Below are 20736 nucleotides of genomic sequence, written 5' to 3' on the forward strand. Positions count from 1 at the left end.
CGCCATCTTAGTGAGGGGCAAAAAGCTCGTGCCGCCATCTTAGTGAGGGGCAAAATAAGTAAACGGTCCACTGAAAAAAAGGAAGCGGAATTTTTATTTTTGGGGGAAAAAAATAATTGGGGAGGGCCTAATCGCGAATGGCTTGCCTGTTGCGTTTTGCGCCAGGGCTGTGAGCGGCAAGTTAAGGCGGGGTTTATTTTTGTTTTTGTTTGAATGTGTCGCGCGCACCGACCGTTGGGTGACGGAGTTTCCGGCCGGAGGCAGAGCGCGAGTGGAGCGGAGCGGGGAGCCGAGTAGCGGGAAGGGGGAGCGCGACCACAAAGGTAGGATAGGCCGAGAGCCCCGAGTAACGGCGGCACAACCCTCCGCAAACCGCGGCAGCCAGCGCTGCGCGGTATCCGGGCCGGCGCGGGGAGCCGCGGAGGGCCGGAGCCACAGGCTGCAATGTTTATTATTATTATTTTTTGGGAGCGCCATTTTGAAGTTGGGGATTTTCCCCCCTCTTTCAGTCTGGGGGGAATTCTCCCATCACACTCCCTCCACGGCCAAGCGCTCCTCCCCAATATAATTTATAAAAATTGCCAATAGCTTTTTGAGCCTTGCTTGTGCGCTGTGTGGGGGCTTGGGCTTGGTTACTCGCCCGGTCTGTGATTTGAATGAAGCGGCAAGCGGGCTTTTGTCAAGGGGCTGCTCGGTGGGACTGCACTGAGCATGCGCCACTGGGGCTCCCTCTTCCCCCGGGACCAAGCTTAAAGCACGTGACATCCGCACTCCCACTTAAACTGCCCGGGTCCACGCTCCCCTCCCCATTAAGTCCTTAAACTGCCCGGGTCCACGCTCCCCTCCCCATTAAACTGCCCGGGTCCACGCTCCCCTCCCCATTAAACTGCCCGGGTCCACGCTCCCCTCCCCATTAAGCCATTACACTGCCCGGGTCCACGCTCCCCTCCCCATTAAACTGCACGGGGCCACGCTCCCCTCCCCATTAAGCCATTACACTGCCCGGGTCCACGCTCCCCTCCAAAACCATTAAACTGCCCGGGTTCACGCTCACCTCCCCATTAAACTGCCCGGGTCCACGCTCCCCTCCCCATTAAGTCATTAAACTGCCCGGGTCCACGCTCCCCTCCCCATTAAGTCATTAAACTGCCCGGGTCCACGCTCCCCTCCCCATTAAGTCATTAAACTGCCCGGGTCCACGCTCCCCTCCCCATTAAACTGCCCGGGTCCACGCTCCCCTCCCCATTAAACCATTAAACTGCCCGGGTCCACGCTCCCCTCCCCATTAAACTGCCCGGGTCCACGCTCCCCTCCCCATTAAACTGCCCGGGTCCATGCTCCCCTCCCCATTAAACTGCCCAGGTCCACGCTCACCTCCCCGTTAAGCCATTAAACTGCCTGGGTCCACGCTCCCCTCCCCATTAAACTGCCCGGGTCCACGCTCACCTCCCCATTAAACTGCCCGGGGCCACGCTCCCCTCCCCATTAAGCCATTAAACTGCCCGGGGCCACGCTCCCCTCCCCATTAAACTGCCCGGGTCCACGCTCCCCTCCCCATAAGCCATTAAACTGCCCGGGTCCATGCTCCCCTCCAAAGCCATTAAACTGCCCGGGTCCACGCTCCCCTCCCCATTAAACTGCCCGGGTCCACGCTCCACTCCCCATAAGCCATTAAACTGCCCGGGTCCATGCTCCCCTCCAAAGCCATTAAACTGCCCGGGTCCACGCTCCACTCCCCATTAAACTGCCTGGGTCCACGCTCCCCTCCCCATTAAACTGCCTGGGTCCACGCTCCCCTCCCCATTAAACTGCCTGAGTCCACGCTCCCCTCCCCATTAAACTGCCCGGGTCCACGCTCCCCTCTACATTAAGCCATTAAACTGCCCGGGTCTACGCTCCCCTCCCCATTAAACTGCCCGGGTCCATGCTCCCCTCCCCGTTAAACTGCCCGGGTCCTGGACCCCCCCCTCCCCGTTAAACTGCCCGGGTCCTGGACCCCCCCTCCCCGTTAATCTGCCCGGGTCCTGGACCCCCCCTCCCCGTTAAACTGCCCGGGTCCTGGACCCCCCCTCCCCGTTAAACTGCCCGGGTCCTGGACCCCCCCTCCCCGTTAAACTGCCCGGGTCCACGCTCCCCTCCCCGTTAAACTGCCCGGGTCCACGCTCCCCTCCCCGTTAAACTGCCCGGGTCCACGCTCCCCTCCCCGTTAAACTGCCCGGGTCCACGCTCCCCTCCCCGTTAAACTGCCCGGGTCCACGCTCCCCTCCCCGTTAAACTGCCCGGGTCCACGCTCCCCTCCCCGTTAAACTGCCCGGGTCCACGCTCCCCTCCCCGTTAAACTGCCCGGGTCCACGCTCCCCTCCCCGTTAAACTGCCCGGGTCCACGCTCCCCTCCCCGTTAAACTGCCCGGGTCCACGCTCCCCTCCCCGTTAAACTGCCCGGGTCCACGCTCCCCTCCCCGTTAAACTGCCCGGGTCCACGCTCCCCTCCCCGTTAAACTGCCCGGGTCCACGCTCCCCTCCCCGTTAAACTGCTCGGGTCCACGCTCCCCTCCCCGTTAAACTGCTCGGGTCGGGTCCACGCTCCCCTCCCCGTTAAACTGCTCGGGTCCACGCTACCCCCCCCCCCCCCCCCCCATTAAACTGCTCGGGTCCACGCTCCCCTCCCCATTAAACTGCTCGGGTCCACGCTCCCCTCCCCATTAAACTGCTCGGGTCCACGCTCCCCTCCCCATTAAACTGCTCGGGTCCACGCTACCCCCCCCATTAAACTGCTCGGGTCCACGCTCCCCTCCCCATTAAACTGCCCGGGTCCACGCTCCCCTCCCCATTAAACTGCTCGGGTCCACGCTCCCCTCCCCATTAAACTGCTCGGGTCCGCGCTCCCCTCCCCATTAAACTTCTCGGGTCCGCGCTCCCCTCCCCATTAAACTGCTCGGGTCCGCGCTCCCCTCCCCATTAAACTGCTCGGGTCCGCGCTCCCCTCCCCATTAAACTGCTCGGGTCCGCGCTCCCCTCCCCATTAAACTGCTCTGGTCCGCGCTCCCCTCCCCATTAAACTGCTCGGGTCCGCGCTCCCCTCCCCATTAAACTGCTCGGGTCCGCGCTCCCCTCCCCATTAAACTGCTCCAGTCCGCGCTCCCCTCCCCATTAAACTGCTCGGGTCCGCGCTCCCCTCCCCATTAAACTGCTCGGGTCCGCGCTCCCCTCCCCATTAAACTGCTCGGGTCCGTGCTCCCCTCCCCATTAAACTGCTCGGGCCCGCGCTCCCCTCCCCATTAAACTGCTCGGGCCCGCGCTCCCCTCCCCATTAAACTGCTCGGGTCCGCGCTCCCCTCCCCATTAAACTGCTCGGGTCCGCGCTCCGCTCCCCATTAAACTGCTCAGATTCGCGCTCCCCTCCCCATTAAACTGCTCAGATCCACGCTCCCCTCCCCATTAAACTGCACGGGTCCTGGAGCCCTCCCCATTAAACTGCAGCGGTCCACGTCCCCTCCATTAAACCGCAGACTCTGAGCTGTTCAGCTCCAGGCTTTCTGCAAACTCCATTTTATAGTTCTTGTACCATAAAGAGTTTTGCGGGGTAAGGAAGAGAGAAATGCATTGTTATCTGAGTGTTAACTAGTCACCTCATTTACCTGCAAATTTCCATTCCTATTTTTTCATTCTTTTTGACATCTGATTTCCTTTGAAATTTTAGGTGTCATTGGCATAATGTAAATCAGGTGAAGCCTTAAGCAACGTTGCCTATCCCTAGTTGCCCTGATTTGATGCAACTCGAGTGGCTTGCTGGACCAATTCAGGGCATGATGGGCCGAATGGCTTTATGATTTTGGAGTCGATTATAAGCCAGTTCTATATAGGATATGTTCAGCATGTTTCCTTGTCTTAAAGAACGTCAGTGAACCATTTGGTGTTTTGTCAATCAGGAGCAGGAACCCTGCTAGATGTTTCTTGCCTTCCACCTCAAAAGTCCATGGGCTACTGAGGCTAATTTCACTGTTCCAAATGCTGCACCAGCTGAGATCATTGTGCACAGACCAGGGAATCCACCCCAAGAGCTACTTTACTGTCTGGCCACTTGCGTATCAGCCCAGGCATGTCAGCTAAGTGGCTCAGTTGGTAGCACTGTTGCCTCTCAGTCAGAAGGTTGTGGGTTCAAGTTCCACTCTTGAGCACAAAAATCTAGGCTGACACTCCAGTGCAGTGCCGTCTTTCAGATGAGACGTAAAAGATCCCATGTCACTAATTTGAAGAAGAGCAGGGGAGTTATCCCTCGTGTTCTGGCCAATATTTATCCCTCTAAATCAACATCACTAAAAACAGATTGTGGGGTGGGGGGGGGAGGGGGGAATTGTGGTCGGGAGGCTTCCTTGGTGCAAATGCCTCAGACCCCCAAAAAATCTATGAAAGTACTTGTTGGCCCTGGAGGAATGCAGGATTCGGTCGGCAGCCTAAATTTGCTGCACAGTGCATGGGGAGATATCTTTCACATACATTCATGCTGGAGTCACGTGTGCATGTGCCACCAATCACTGCAATATTCTCATTGATAAAAATGGGAACTCCGTTTGTACGGGCTCCCGTTACTATCAATGAGAAAACCCCCTAAAACACCAAAACACAATAAATAAATAAAATCCCTCTCATATTTAAAATTAATTGAAATTAAGTGTTTTAGAGAGAGAAAATGTTGGGAATTTTTTTATTTTAATAGGGTTAAAAATAAACTTACCTTAATGGACTGGGTTTTTAATATAAAAATGAGTGTTTAAATTTAATTTTTATATGTTTTAAAAGGGTTACGCTGCTTTTACCAGGCATAAAAGTTTGTAGGACATTCGCTGGGCATGTGTTGGGCAAATAGCCCAATTTCTCCCGCTTTTCTCCCGGGGATGCGGAGGATCTGTACGGAGAAATCTTGCCAGATCGGAAAAGCCAGTTTTCGGCGCATGCGCATTGCGCCCCGAGAACCGGCTTTGGCGAGGCCGCAATATCCCGCCCATTAACTGGTCATTATCACATTGCTGTCTGAGCGCAATTGTGGCTGCCGCGCTTCCTACATTACAACAGTGACTACACTTCCAAAAAAAGTACTTAATTGGCTGTAAAGCATTTTGGGATGTCCGGTAGTCATGAAAGACGCTATATAAATGCAAGTCTTTCAATGAAGTTTCGCAAGGGGAAAGCTTAAAAAAAAATTGATAGTGCTCGTGTTAGGCAACTAATACCCATCCTGCCTATAAATCAAAAATATGCAGATGTTGGACATTAAAACTTTCTGCACACTTAATGCCACTTTTTATCTAATTCTGTATAAATTCGTGCATGTTCAGCTTCCTTTATTCGTGTGTATTTATTTAGGCCTATTAAAAGGGACTTTCCCTGGCAACTGTCTGAGGCTGAACCAGATTGTTCGCAACCTTGATGTCATTTGACACCGAGATGAGCTTCCGACCACTGCACAAGATAAAAGCTCACGGGGTTGAGGGTAATATGGATAGAGGATTGGCTAACTAACAGAAACCAGAGAGTCGAGATAAATGGGTCATTTTCCAGTTGGCAAACAGTAACTAGTGGGGTGCCACAGGGATCAGTGCTGGGGCCTCATGTATTTACCGTCTATATGACTTGGATGAAAGGACCAAGTATACTGTAGCCAAATTTGCTGATACAAAGATAGATGGGAAAGTAAGTTGTGAGGAGGACACAGAGTCTGCAAAGGGAGATAGATCGGTTAAATGAGCGGGCAAAAATTTGGCAGAGGGAGTATAATGTGGGAAAAGGTAAGAAGAATAGAAAAGCAAAATATAATTTAAATGGAGTGAGATTACAGAATGCTGCGATACATGAAACACAAAAGTTAGCATGCAGGTACAGCAAGTAATTAGAAAGCCTTTCATGCAAGAGGGATGGAGTATAAAAGTAGTACAACTGTACAGGGCGTTGGTGAGACCATACCTGGAGTACTGCATACAGTTTTGGTCTACTTATTTAAGGAGGGATATACTTACATTGGAGGCAATTTAGAGACGGTTCACTAGGTTGATTCCTGAGATGAAGCGGTTGTCTTATGTGGAAAGGTTGAGCAGGTTGGGCCTCGACTCATTGGAGTTTAGAATTAGAGGTGATCTTATTGAAACATACAAGTTTCTGAGGGGACTTGATGGGATAAATGCAGAGAGGATGCTTCCCCTCATGGGGGAATCTAGAACTAGGGGTCATAGTTTCAGAATAAGGGGTCGCCCATTTAAGCTGGAGATGAGGAAGAATGTGTGGTCCAGGCCCCTTTCACTAGTTTAGTAACATAAACATTACACTATCATATCTTCAACAATTCAGAGAGGGTGGAGGAAACTGAAGTTACTTGGAGTTTGTGCAGGGTTTTTCTTGCATTGAATGAATGCATTTGCTTGCTTTTGTTGAGTTTGGTGATGGGATTGTACTGAGCATGTAGCACTTGCAGCAACTGGGACTCCCTCCCCTGGATATTGGCTTAAGCTCTCTTCCCGCCTGCCCCCCTGTCCTACCCTCCCCAAGGCACTGGGACACCTAGGCTGCTCTAAAAAGACTAAACAGCAGTGTTAGCTATTTAAGGGGTAAAAATCGAATGTCTCAAGTGACCTTTGCAGTAATATGAATGTTGTAATTAACACTTAAACTTAACTATGTTTTGTGGGTCTTTGCTAGTTTGAATTAATTCTCAAATTTGTTTATCAGAGTCTGCATATATGTGCATCTAAAAGGATCTCGCATTAATCTAATTGCAGAAATGGTTGGCTTGAGAAACTTGGCAAACCTGTTGTTTAATTTTACTCTTTAAAAATCCAGGTTTTGTAGGCTTTTTAAAAGGTTAACCTAAACCCTATTGAATTGGTAACTCTGTCTAATTATCATAAAAGACATGACTATCATTTCATAGCTCAATCTTTAGGTAAGCTCTTCGACTAAGCTTTTGGTCATCTGCCCTAATTTCTCCTAATATGGCCCAGTGTCAATTCTTTTGTCTTCTAATACTCCTGTGAAGCACCGTGGGATGTTTTACTACGTTTAAGGTGCTGTGTAAATACAAGTTATTTAAAGTTTGATCCAGTTTTGTTACAAGTCGATACAACAAGGAAGTGCATTTTATATTAGCTGATTTTTCAGTTTGTGTTATTTGCATTCTCTGTACACTTTTTTTGTTCAATTGTGTATGCCCAATTAAACTTCTCTATACAGTCCACTGAAACTGGAAGTGTTGAGAATTACTGTGCAATAATAGTTGATGTGCACTGACTCACTAAATGGGGCAACTGCAGGGCCGAAGTGTTCCAGCCCTTCTGTCATGTTATCGGTTACCTGTCCATTATTGTTACTGAATTTTATTTTGCTACCTTTGCATTCAGAATAATATTTTGGCTGAATCTATATTCTGTAGTCTCTAACAGGTCATTGAGAATAACGTTGCAGACATGCCTATTCGACGGAATGCTAGTCCCTCTGCACAGGAGAGTCCTGTGAGAAACAAGCCGGCTGCAGGTACAGGTTATGTTTAAACCTTGTTTCCAATATAATGATTGCTGTCTTATTGGTAGAGGTCACAAGGAAGGAAGTTACTATTAGAATAACTGGTGATTTGTTGCAGTCCATTCTGTTTGTATATCATCATCATCATAGGCAGTCCTTCGAAATCGAGGAAGACTTGCTTCCATTCTAAAAATACTGCTAGTGACAAACTGCCCTGTCCTGGATCGTGTCAAGCTTCTTGCATGGGATATACAGCACAGAAACAGGCCATTCAGCCCAAACCATGCATGCTGGTGTTTATGCTGCACTCGAGCCTCTTCCCGTCTTTCCTCATCTAACTCAATCAGTGTAACCCTCTATTCCCTTCTCCCTCATATGCTTATCTAGCCTCTTAAATGCATCTATACAATCTCCCCCTATGGTAGTGAATTCTCTACATTCTTACCACTCTGGGTAAAGATGTCTCTTCTGAATTCCCTATTTGATTTCTTGGTGACTATCTTATATTGATGACCTCTAGTTATGCTCTTCCCCACAAGTGGAAGCTCTCTGTATCTACTCTATCAAAACCTTTCATAAATTTAAAGACCTCTATTAGATCACCCCTCAGCCTTCTCTTTTGAAGAGAAGACATCCAGTCTGTTCATCCTTTCCTGATAGGTATATTCTCGCATTTCTGGTATCATCCTTGTAAATCTTTTTTGCACCCTCTCCAGTGCCTCTATATCCTTTTTACAACATGGCAAACAGAATTGTACGCAATATTCCGAAGTGTGGTCTAACTAAGGTTCGAAGCAAGTTTAGCATAATTAGTTTACTTTTCAATTCAATCCCTCTAGAAATAAACCCTAGTGTTTGTTTTTTTTTAATGGTCTTGTTAACCCGTGCCGCTACTTTTAGTGATTTGTGCATTTATATTCTGAGATCCCTTTGCTCTTTTACCCCACTTAGATTTGAATTTTCCAAGTAATATGTGATCTCCCTATATTTCTTATCAAAATGTAATACCTCACATTTATCTGTGTTGAATTTTATATGCCCATTCTTCAAGTTTATTAATCTCTTGTACTTTGTTGCAGTCCTCCTCGGTATTGACTGTCCCTTTCTTCCCCCCGGCCCCCATTTGGTGTCGTCTTCAAATTTAGAAATAATGTTTTGATTGCAAAATCTAAATCGTGAATATAGATTGTGAACAACAGCACTGATCCTTATGGAACACCAATTCCCATCTTCTGCCACTCTGAATAGCTACCCTTTACCCCTACTCTCTGCTTGTTGTCTTAAAGCCAGCTAGCTACCCATGCTGCTGCTTATCCTGACACTGCATGCTCTGAACTTCTGAAAATCTAAATAAATTCAACGAGTTTGGTCAAGCAAGACTTTCCCTTTTGAAATTCATGCTGACTATTCATTATTATGTTTTGATTTCTAGAAGTTTTATATTCTCCTTTTATTCCATTATTTTTCCTACCAGTGATGTTAAGCTGACTGGTCTATAGTTCCCTGGATATGTTCTACCTCCCTTTTTAAATATAGATATTGCATTAGCTATCCCATCATCGTCATAGGCAATCCCTCGGAACAAGGATGACTTGCTTCCACGCCAAAAACGGATGAGTTCACAGGTGTATCAATAATATTCCGGATCCCAAACTACATCTTAAAGGGTGGAAAACGCTGGTGTGTGGATTTTTTTTTAACGTGTGGTGGCCGTTGCACACCAGCCACCACACGGACTTGACAGAGCTAGGTCTTGGTCCAGTGGCAAGGATTAACCAAGGCGACTGGAGACCAGCTCTGCTGCACAGACCTAGTGCGCACACATATCGCAGTCTGGGCTGGCCCGTGCTGCCCCTGGACCCTTGCCTCTTCTGGGCCCCGAACTCGCGCTTCTTCTGGGCCCCGATCACATCCTTCTATGAACTCTTGCCGCTCCTTCGCCCCGACATCGCCTCTCCTGTTGTACTTCCCTGCATTATCCACCAGTCCTCTGGCACGACACCATGTTCTAATGAATTATTAAATATGTGTAGTACAGGTTGAATTTCCCTTATCCGGAACTCCCTCGTCCGGAACAATTCCCGGGTGGTGCATGCACAGAACTCCGACATGAAAACTTGAACAAATTGAAGTCCTCCCGCGCTGCCGACTCTCACAATAGCTGGCCTGGCTGCACGATCCACCCACCTTCCCTCTCCACCCCCCCCATCCCCATGATCTCTTTGCCGTACTCCCAGCCCCAAGCCAGCCAGCCAGCCCCGATATCCCCTTGTTCGGTACCTGTACCATCCAATTTAACGTGACCTCCCCATGTCCCTTATCTGGAACAGGCCAGGTCCCGAGGGTTCCAGATAAGGGAGGTTCAAACTGTAATGAATGCCTCTGCTATCTCTTCCCTAGATTCTTTTAAAATGCATGGATGTAATCCATCCAGACCAGTGGTTTTATCCTCTTGAGTTTAAATGCAGTGTTATCATTTCTAATATCATCGGAAGTCATGTCCAGCTGTTCTGTTTCCCTGGTAAATACTGAAGCAAAGTAATTATTTAATATTTCTGCCATCTCTCTTATCGCTGCCTGTGATATCCTATCCATCACTTAGTGGCCCTGTTCCCATCCCAACTTTCCTTTTTTTATTTATGTGCCTGTAAAATATTTTATGATTTAATTTCATAGTTCCTTTTTGCCTTTAATTGTTTTTTTGAGCTCTTCTAATCCCTTTGTATTCTCTCTTGTCATGCTCTCCCCTGCTGTCCATGTATTTAGTGCATGCCTCTTTCCATACCCTCAATTTTTTCCTTGTGTCTTTATTCATCCATGGTGTCTCATTAGTGTTTAGCTTTTTTAGCGGAATATATTTTTCCCAGACTCTGTTGAACACCGTTTTAAATATTGCCCACTTTATATTGTTATCCATTTTATTTTCCCAAGTTCTATTCTCAGCTCCGTAAAGTCGTCTTTTCTCCAATCTAGTACCCTGGTCTTTGTCATACTGTGTCCTTCTCAGTTATTATCTTGTAGCGTATTATATGATGGTCACTATTGCCTTGGCGTTCCCCTACTTTTACTTTTATTTGCTCTGGTTCATTCCCCATTACTAGATCCAGTAGCGCATCCTCTCTTGGGCTTTTTACATACTGAGTTAGAAAGGAGTCCTGTACACATTGTAGGAACTCCATTTCCTTATCCCCTTTACCTACCTCTTGTGTCCAATTAATATCTGGGTAGTTGAAATCGCCCATGATTACTATTCTATGTTTTTTTTACTCATTTCTCTAATTTGTCTGTATATTTCTTCCTCCACGTCCCTTCCACTATTAAGTGTAGACTACCCCTATTAGTGTGATTAGATTTGATTAGGGCAGGGAAAATAGAGTACGAGAAGAAGCTTGCAGGGAACATTAAGACGGACTGCAAAAGTTTCTATAGATATGTAAAGAGAAAAAGGTTAGTAAAGACAAACGTAGGTCCTCTGCAGTCAGAATCAGGGGAAGTCATAACGGGGAACAAAGAAATGGCAGATCAATTGAACAAGTACTTTGGTTCGGTATTCACTAAGGAGGACACAAACAACCTTCCGGATATAAAAGGGGTCAGAGGATCTAGTAAGGAGGAGGAACTGAGGGAAATCCTTATTAGTCGGTAAATTGTGTTGGGGAAATTGATGGGATTGAAGACCGATAAATCCCCAGGGCCTGATGGACTGCATCCCAGAGTACTTAAGGAGGTGGCCTTGGAAATAGCGGATGCATTGACAGTCATTCTCCAACATTCCATTGACTCTGGATCAGTTCCTATGGAGTGGAGGGTAGCCAATGTAACCCCACTTTTTAAAAAAGGTGGGAGAGAGAAAACGGAATTATAGACCGGTCAGCCTGACATTGGTAGTGGGTAAAATGATGGAATCAATTATTAAGGATGTCAGAGCAGCGCATTTGGAAAGAGGTGACATGATAGGTCCAAGTCAGCATGGATTTGTGAAAGGAAAATCATGCTTGACAAATTTTCTGGAATTTTTTGAGGATTTCCAGTAGAGTGGACAAGGGAGAACCAGTTGATGTGGTGTATTTGGACTTTCAGAAGGCTTTCGACAAGGTCCCACACAAGAGATTAATGTGCAAAGTTAGAGCACATGGGATTGGGGGTAGTGTGCTGACGTGGATTGAGAACTGCAGACAGGAAGCAAAGAGTAGGAGTAAATGGATACTTTTCAGAATGGTAGGCAGTGACTAGTGGGGTACCACAAGGTTCTGTGCTGTTTACATTGTACATTAATGATTTAGACGAGGGGATTAAATGTAGTATCTCCAAATTTGCGGATGACACTAAGTTGGGTGGCAGTGTGACCTGCGAGGAGGATGCTATGAGGTTGCAGAGTGACTTGGATAGGTTAGGTGAGTGGGCAAATGCATGGCAGATGAAGTATAATGTGGATAAATGTGAGGTTATCCACTTTGGTGGTAAAACAGAAAGACAGACTATTATCTGAATGGTGATAGATTAGGAAAAGTGGAGGTGCAACGAGACCTGGGTGTCATGGTACATCAGTCATTGAAGGTTGGCATGCAGGTACAGCAGACGGTTAAGAAAGCAAATGGCATGTTGGCCTTCATAGCAAGGGGATTTGAGTACAGGGGCAGGGAGGTGTTACTACAGTTGTACAGGGCCTTGGTGAGGCCACACCTGGAGTATTGTGTACAGTTTTGGTCTCCTAACTTGAGGAAGGACATTCTTGCTATTGAGGGAGTGCAGCGAAGGTTCACCAGACTGATTCCCGGGATGGCAGGACTGACATATCAAGAAAGACTGGATCAACTGGGCTTGTATTCACTGGAATTCAGAAGAATGAGAGGGGATCTCATAGAAACTTTTAAAATTCTGACGGGTTTAGACAGGTTAGATGCAGGAAGAATGTTCCCAATGTTGGGGAAGTCCAGAACCAGGGGTCACAGTCTAAGGATAAGGGGTAAGCCATTTAGGACCGAGATGAGGAGAAACTTCTTCACCCAGAGAGTGGTGAACCTGTGGAATTCTCTACCACAGAAAGTTGCTGAGGCCAATTCACTAAATATATTCAAAAAGAAGTTAGATGTCATCCTTACTACTAGGGGGATCAAGGGGTATGGCGAGAAAGCAGGAATGGAGTACTGAAATTGCATGTTCAGCCATGAACTCATTGAATGGCGGTGCAGGCTCGAAGGGCCAAATGGCCTACGCCTGCACCTATTTTCTATGTTTCTATGATTGATCTTTTATTATATTTTATCTCTATCCACATGGATTCAGTTTTTGTCTTGCTGATAGCTGCATCACTTTTTTCTATTGCTGTTATGTTATATCCAATAAGTACATCTAATCCACATCCTCTTTTTCCCTTTTTATCTTTTCTAAATAAGTTATCCCTGCAATGTTTAGTTCCCTGATTTTTTCCGTAGCCATGTCTCAGTAATCCCTAATCTATCTCGTTCCTCGCAATGAATTACTGCCTCCAGTTCCCCTGTTTTATTACATTGCGTGCATTTCTGTACAGACATTTTAACTTATTTTTAATAGTTCCTCTCGATTTATTGTTAACCATCTTTTTACACTCCTGTTCTTTTACTCTATTCCTTGGCCATCAATGAACCTTCCTTACTTTATTCTTTCCTTATGCTTGTCTTTTCTGTTTTGTTTATATTTAGGCTGGTTTCATTTCTTGTAGATCTCTCCCTCGTCTTACTAGTTTAAAGCCTTTGCCACCTTCCTATTTACCCTTTCACTAGGACACGGGTCCCATCCCGTTCATCTGGAGCCCCTTCCATCATGCTCCTTCCTTCCTGTTCCAGTACTGGTGCCAGTGTCCCATGAAAAGGAACCCCTCTTTCCCACACCAGCCTTTAGCCATATGTTAATTCTTCTGAACTGACTGTTGCCATGCCAATTTGCACGTGACTGGGGCAGTAATCCAATGCGTATTACTCTTGAGGCCCTGCTTTTTAATTTCACTCCTGATACTTCCTCAGCAGGACCTCCTCCCTGTTCCCACCTATGTTAGTTCCGACATGGACCACGACAACTGGATTTACCCCCTCCTATTCCAAATTCCTTTCCAGTCGCCTCGAGATATCCCTTATCCTGGCACTGGATAGGCAACACACCCTTTGGGATTCTCATTTGTGGCTGAAGAGGACACTATCCCCCTAATTCTTGAATCACTACCACACTTCTCTCTTCCCCTGCCCCTTCTGAGCCAAGATGTCTTGGTCTGCATTGTGGCTGTCCTCCCCGCAATCTGTCTGTCTTGTCCTCACAGGTAAACATAGAAACATAGAAAATAGGTGCAGGAGTAGGCCATTCGGCCCTTCTAGCCTGCACCGCCATTCAATGAGTTCATGGCTGAACATTCAACTTCAGTACCCCATTCCTGCTTTCTCGCCATACCCCTTGATCCCCCTAGTAGTAAGGACCTCATCTAACTCCTTTTTGAATATATTTAGTGAATTGGCCTCAACAACTTTCTGTGGTAGAGAATTCCATAGGTTCACCACTCTCTGGGTGAAGAAGTTCCTCCGCATCTCGGTCCTAAATGGCTTACCCCTTATCCTTAGACTGTGACCTCTGGTTCTGGACTTCCCCAACATTGGGAACATTCTTCCTGCATCTAACCTGTCGAACCCCGTCAGAATTTTAAATGTTTCTATGAGGTCCCCTCTCATTCTTCTGAACTCCAGTGAATACAAGCCCAGTTGATCCAGTCTTTCTTGATAGGTCAGTCCCGCCATCCCGGGAATCAGTCTGGTGAACCTTCGCTGCACTCCCTCAATAGCAAGAATGTCCTTCCTCAGGTTAGGAGACCAAAACTGTACACAATACTCCAGGTGTGGCCTCACCAATGCCCTGTACAACTGTAGCAACACCTCCCTGCCCCTGTACTCAAATCCCCTTGCTACGAAGGCCAACATGCCATTTGCTTTCTTAACCGTCTGCTGCACCTGCATGCCAACCTTCAATGACTGATGTACCATGACACCCAGGTCTCTTTGCACCTCCCCTTTTCCTAATCTGTCACCATTCAGATAATAGTCTGTCTCTCTGTTTTTACCACCAAAGTGGATAACCTCACATTTATCCACATTATACTTCATCTGCCATGCATTTGCCCACTCACCTAACCTATCCAAGTCGCTCTGCAGCCTCACAGCATCCTCCTCGCAGCTCACACTGCCACCCAACTTAGTGTCATCCGCAAATTTGGAGATACTACATTTAATCCCCTCATCTAAATCATTAATGTACAGTGTAAACAGCTGGGGCCCCAGCACAGAACCTTGCGGTACCCCACTAGTCACTGCCTGCCATTCTGAAAAGTACCCATTTACTCCTACTCTTTGCTTCCTGTCTGACAACCAGTTCTCAATCCATGTCAGTACACTACCCCCAATCCCATGTGCTCTAACTTTGCACATCAATCTCTTGTGTGGGACCTTGTCGAACGCCTTCTGAAAGTCCAAATATACCACATCAACTGGTTCTCCCTTATCCACTCTACTGGAAACATCCTCAAAAAATTCCAGAAGATTTGTCAAGCATGATTTCCCTTTCACAAATCCATGCTGACTTGGACCTATCATGTCACCTCTTTCCAAATGCACTGCTATGACATCCTTAATAATTGATTCCATCATTTTACCCACTACCGATGTCAGGCTGACCGGTCTATAATTCCCTGTTTTCTCTCTCCCTCCTTTTTTAAAAAGTGGGGTTACATTGGCTACCCTCCACTCCATAGGAACTGATCCAGAGTCAATGGAATGTTGGAAAATGACTGTCAACGCATCCACTATTTCCAAGGCCACCTCCTTAAGTACTCTGGGATGCAGTCCATCAGGCTTTGGGGATTTATCGGCCTTCAATCCCATCAATTTCCCCAACACAATTTCCCGGCTAATAAGGATTTTCCTCAGTTCCTCCTCCTTACTAGACCCCCCGACCCCTTTTATAACCGGAAGGTTGTTCGTGTCCTCCTTCGTGAATACCGAACCAAAGTACTTGTTCAATTGGTCCGCCATTTCTTTGTTCCCCGTTATGACTTCCCCTGATTCTGACTGCAGGGGACCTACGTTTGTCTTTACTAACCTTTTTCTCTTTACATATCTATAGAAACTTTTGCAATCCGTCTTAATGTTCCCTGCAAGCTTCTTCTCATACTCCATTTTCCCTGCCCTAATCAAACCCTTTGTCCTCCTCTGCTGAGTTCTAAATTTCTCCCAGTCCCCAGGTTCGCTGCTATTTCTGGCCAATTTGTATGCCACTTCCTTGGCTTTAATACTATCCCTGATTTCCCTTGATAGCCACGGTTGAGCCACCTTCCCTTTTTTATTTTTATGCCAGACAGGAATGTACAATTGTTGTAGTTCATCCATGCGGTCTCTAAATGTCTGCCATTGCCCATCCACAGTCAACCCCTTAAGTATCATTCGCCAATCCATCCCAGCCAATTCACGCCTCATACCTTCAAAGTTAGCCTTCTTTAAGTTCTGGACCATGGTCTCTGAATTAACTGTTTCATTCTCCATCCCAATGCAGAATTCCACCATATTATGGTCACTCTTCCCCAAGGGGCCTCGCACAACGAGATTGCTAATTAATCCTCTCTCATTACATAACACCCAGTCTAAGATGGCCTCCCCCCTAGTTGATTCCTCGACATATTGGACAGGACCAGTGTCTGCGGGACCTCCTTCTCAATGTCTCCTAAGTCCTCGTTACCCGGCTCCCTAACAGTCACACCCTCCCTTTCCTGAACCTGTGCATTCCTCTGGGGTGTAACTGTTTTCTGGATAAAACTGCCCAGAAATTCCTCCCCCTCCCTTATGTTTTGGAGTGTGTCTAAATCTCACTCCAGCTCAATGACTGAGTTGGAGTGACTGAAAGCAGAGACATTTCATGCAGATGTGGGAATCCGGGACAGTCTCGCTGTCCACAAACTCCCACATACTATAGTCCCGACACGTAGCCTGCTCTGCCATCTCTAGTCATTTTTATTTATTTGCATATTGATAGCCTGAATTAATTTAATTAGTTAAAGTTTTTATTCAATTATTTATAATTATTTTTAATTCATTTATCTAGTTATTAATTTAAATATAGTTCCCCAGCTCTTAGTTTAAACCACTGCCTAGCTTGGAGAAAAATAAGTTGTAATACTCATCAACCAATCACCTATCTGCTGTCCTGTGGAGGCAAAAGCAGCACCTCCTTCTCCCTCTTCCAAATTCCCACTTTTGCTAAATTCCCAAGTGCACTCCGTTTAAGATCACTGTATGCGTCGGCAGCTAGTGTTTACTTTTATATCTTTGGCGCCGCACCCAAGTTTCTGCTCACGATAATTAGCACCTGTTTAAGACAAACACTTACAGCTGACGGGCAGTTTCTGTTAACTGCAGTTTTTAAAGTTCTAAGTTAAATCAAAATGTTAAACTAAATTTCACTTTTTACAACTAATACTCATCCAGTCAGCGTTGATTTCAAAGGGAAACTCTTGCTTGACCAACCTCATTGAATTTTTTGGAGATGTAACAGAGAGTGTAGACGATGATAATGCAGCAGATGTAATTTATCTACATTTTCAAAAGGACTTCGATAAGGTACCCCATATTGGACTAACTCAAGGTCAGTGAATGCAGAGTCTGGACAAGTAGCAGAATGGATCGCTAGCTGGCTTCAAGACAGAAAGCAGAGAGTAGGGGTAAAGGGTAGCTATTCACAATGGCAGAATGTGGGTAGTGGTGTTCCACAAGGATCAATGCTGGGACCACTTGTTCACAATTTATATTAACGATTTAGACTTTGGAATCAAAAATACAATTTCTAAATTTGCGGATGACACCAAATTGGGGAGATAGTCAATACCGAGGAGTGCTGCAACAAATTACAGGAGGACATTAATAAACTTGCAGAATGGGCATATAATTGGCAAATGAAGTTCAACACAGATAAATGTGAGATATTACATTTTGGTAGGAAGAATAGAAAAGTTAGATATTACTTGGAGGGTATGCGTCTAGGTGGGGTAGAGAAACAAACGGATCTCGGGAGTACCAATACACAAATCACTAAAGTTGCGACACAGGTTAGCAAAGCCATAAAAAATCAAATCAAGCACTAGGGTACTAGGGTTTATTTTTAGAAGTATAGAATTGAAAAGTAGGGATGTTATGCTAAATTTGTATCGCACCTTGGCTAGACCACACTTGGAGTACTGCATACAGTTCTAGTCGCCATATTATAAAAAGGATATAGAGGCACTGGAGAAGGTACAGAGAAGATTTGCAGGGATAAGGAAAGGATGAACAGGCTGGGTCTCTTTTCTCTTTTTAAAAAAAGAAAGAAAGAAGGCTGAGGGATAACCTAATAGAGGGCTTTAAAATTGTGAAAGTTTTTGATAAAGTGGATACAGAGAGATTGTTTTCACGTGGAGAAGAGCATAACTAGAAGCCATTAATATAAGAGAGTCACCAAGAAATCCAACAGGGAATTCAGAAGAAAATTCTTTACCCAGAGAGTGATGAGAATGTGGAACTCACTACCACGGAGTGGTTGAAGCGAATAGTATCGATGCATTTAAGAGGAGGCTAGACAAGCAAATGACCGAGAAGGGAGTAGAGGGTTATGCTGCTAGATTTAGATGAGGAAAGATGAGAGGAGGTTCGAGTGGAGCATAAACACCCGCATGGACTGGTTGGGTTGAATGGCCTGTTTCTGTGCCGTATATCCTATATAATCCTATGTAGACTGTTGGACTTTTATATTCCATCCCCCTTACAATAAAGGCCAACATTCCATTTGCCTTCCTGATTACTTGCTGTATCTGCATACTAACTTCTTGTGTTTCATGTACAAGGACCTCCAGGTGCCTCTGTACTGCAGCATTTTGTAATCTCCCATTTAAATAATAATTTGCTTTTTTATTTTTCCTGCCAAAGTGGTTAATCTCACACTTTCCCACATTATACTCTTATCTGCCAAATATTTGCCCGCTCACTTGGCCCGTCTATATATCCCTTTGCAGATTATTTGTGTCCTCCTCACAACTTGCTTTCCCACCCATCTTTGTATTATCAGCAAACTTGGCTACATTACACTCAGTCCCTTCATCCAAGTCATTATTATAGATTGTAAATAGTTGAGGTCCCAGCACTGATCCCTGTGGCACCCCACTAGTTACAGTTTGAAGAGCATGTGTTAAGGCGTGTTGCCGTAATTCTGGTATGAAGTCAGTTGGGTAAGAAATGTGAGACCATTTCCAGGTGGAATGTTTTAACCTTCATTTCTGGTTTTAAAATGTTGTCCAGAGCGAATCTGCTCTCCCTGCCTGTCTTTGGGCACAAGAGAACATGATTTCCTTGGGCAGAAAGAGATGTGGAGTTCTACTTTGTTGCCTTTTAAATGGGTGCCAGTCTCAAACTGTGGTATAATAATTGCCCTTAAATATAATGATTTGTACACCATTGTCATTCCTAACGTTTTAATCAAAGCTTTGAAAGTAGCAGTGTGATTTCTTTATTGCTGTAATTATTTCAGATTTAGTCATTTTTGTAATATATTCTCTGAACTAGACATGTTGTGTCTTAAGAGTTATTGTGAAAATGGGGTTATTGGAAATTATTCTTAAACAGTCAAATTGAGGCGATTCCCAGATAATGGGCCCAAGTTTCCACAGGATAAAAAACGGGCGCCCCTCCGAGCTGGGCGCCCGTTTTTCACGCCTAAAACGGCGCCAGAAAAAAAACACGCTATTCTCGAGCGCTTTGCAGCTCCTTGTCTGTTTGGTGCGGCGCCCAGGGGGGCGGAGCCTACACTCGCGCCGATTTTGTAAGTGGAAGGGGGCGGGTACTATTTAAATTAGTTTTTTTCCTGCCGGCAACGCTGCGCGTGCGCGTTGGAGTGTTCGCGCATGCTCAGTGTGAAAAAAAACATTGGCACTCGGCCATTTTTGTAGTTCTTTGTAGCTGTTTAATTTTTGAACATTTTTTAATAAAAGCACATTGCCATCAGCACTGAGGCTACCCTTCTCACTGTCTCCTTCCCCTCCCCACCCTCCACGGCAACAAACGGCTGTCTCCTTCCCCTCCCTCCCCTCCGCGGCAACAAACGGCTGTCTCCTTCACCTCCCTCCCCTCCACAACAACAAACCGCTTTCTCCTTTCCCCCCCCCCCCCCCTCCCGCTCAGCGGCAACGAACGGCTGCAGAATTCTCCCTGGCTGAAGCACTTTCACACAGGTAGGAAGATGGTTTATTTAATCTTTTCTTTGCTTATAAATGTTTATTCAGGTTGGATTTATTTGTATAATATTTGTAGAAGTATAAATAAGGATTTATTGTAGAATTTAATGTGTTCCCTTCCCCCCCCCCCCCCCTCCCCCCCCACACCTCGTTCTGGACGCCTAATTTGTAACCTGCGCCTGATTTTTTAATGTGTAGAACAGGGTTTTTCAGTTCTACAAAAATCTTCACTTGCTCCATTCTACTTTAGTTTGGAGTACGTTTTCACTGTGGAAACTTTCAAATCAGGCGTCAGTGGCCGGACACGCCCCCTTTTGAAGAAAAAATTCTGTTCCAAAGTAGAACTGTTCTACCTGACTAGAACTGCAGGAAAAAAAAATGTGGAGAATTGCGATTTCTAAGATAGTCCGTTCTCCACCAGTTGCTCCTAAAAATCAGGCGCAAATCATGTGGAAACTTGGGCCCTATATGTCTGATGCTAGAAATTCCATAATCTTGTACCTGAATCAAGCAGGTCCACAGTATGGCAAGCCACTGTTCAAGATTTGCCCGTCAGCATGGCTCACTGATGCAACCTACAAGGGTTCACCTGTCGCTGTGGCCTGGGATTCTTAACTTTTACCATGCAAATGACCTAACTGGTAGGGTGACCCTAGCTAGACAAGCAGTAGGACGTTACCAGTTCTCTACTGGTAAACATAGAAACATAGAAAATAGGAGCAGTAATAGGCCATTCGGCCCTTCGAGTCTGCACTGCCATTCAATATGATCATGGCTGATCCTCTATCTCAACAGCATATTCCCATTTTTTCCCCAGACCCCTTGATGCCTTTTGTTTCTAGAAATCTGTCTATCTCCCTCTTAAATATATTCAATGACTTGGCCTCCACAGTCTTCTTTGGTAGAGAATTCCCCAGGTTCACCACCCTCTGAATGAAAAAATTTCTCCTCATCTCAGTCCT

At 46.0% G+C, this 20736-nt stretch overlaps 1 protein-coding gene across 1 annotated transcript in view; it reads left to right on the forward strand.

Moving 5' to 3' along the window:
• The first annotated feature begins 220 nt into the window (after positions 1-220).
• hp1bp3 (heterochromatin protein 1, binding protein 3) overlaps positions 221-20736 on the forward strand; it is a 35172-nt gene continuing 14656 nt past the window's right edge. The window contains exons 1-2 of the mRNA XM_070860141.1: positions 221-323; positions 7421-7521. Coding sequence (XP_070716242.1) covers positions 7455-7521 — 67 coding nt within the window. The 5' untranslated portion in view covers positions 221-323; positions 7421-7454. The remainder of the gene's footprint in view (positions 324-7420; positions 7522-20736) is intronic.

The sequence above is a fragment of the Pristiophorus japonicus genome, chromosome 18 (genome assembly GCF_044704955.1).
Source record: "Pristiophorus japonicus isolate sPriJap1 chromosome 18, sPriJap1.hap1, whole genome shotgun sequence".
Taxonomy (NCBI): domain Eukaryota; kingdom Metazoa; phylum Chordata; class Chondrichthyes; family Pristiophoridae; genus Pristiophorus; species Pristiophorus japonicus.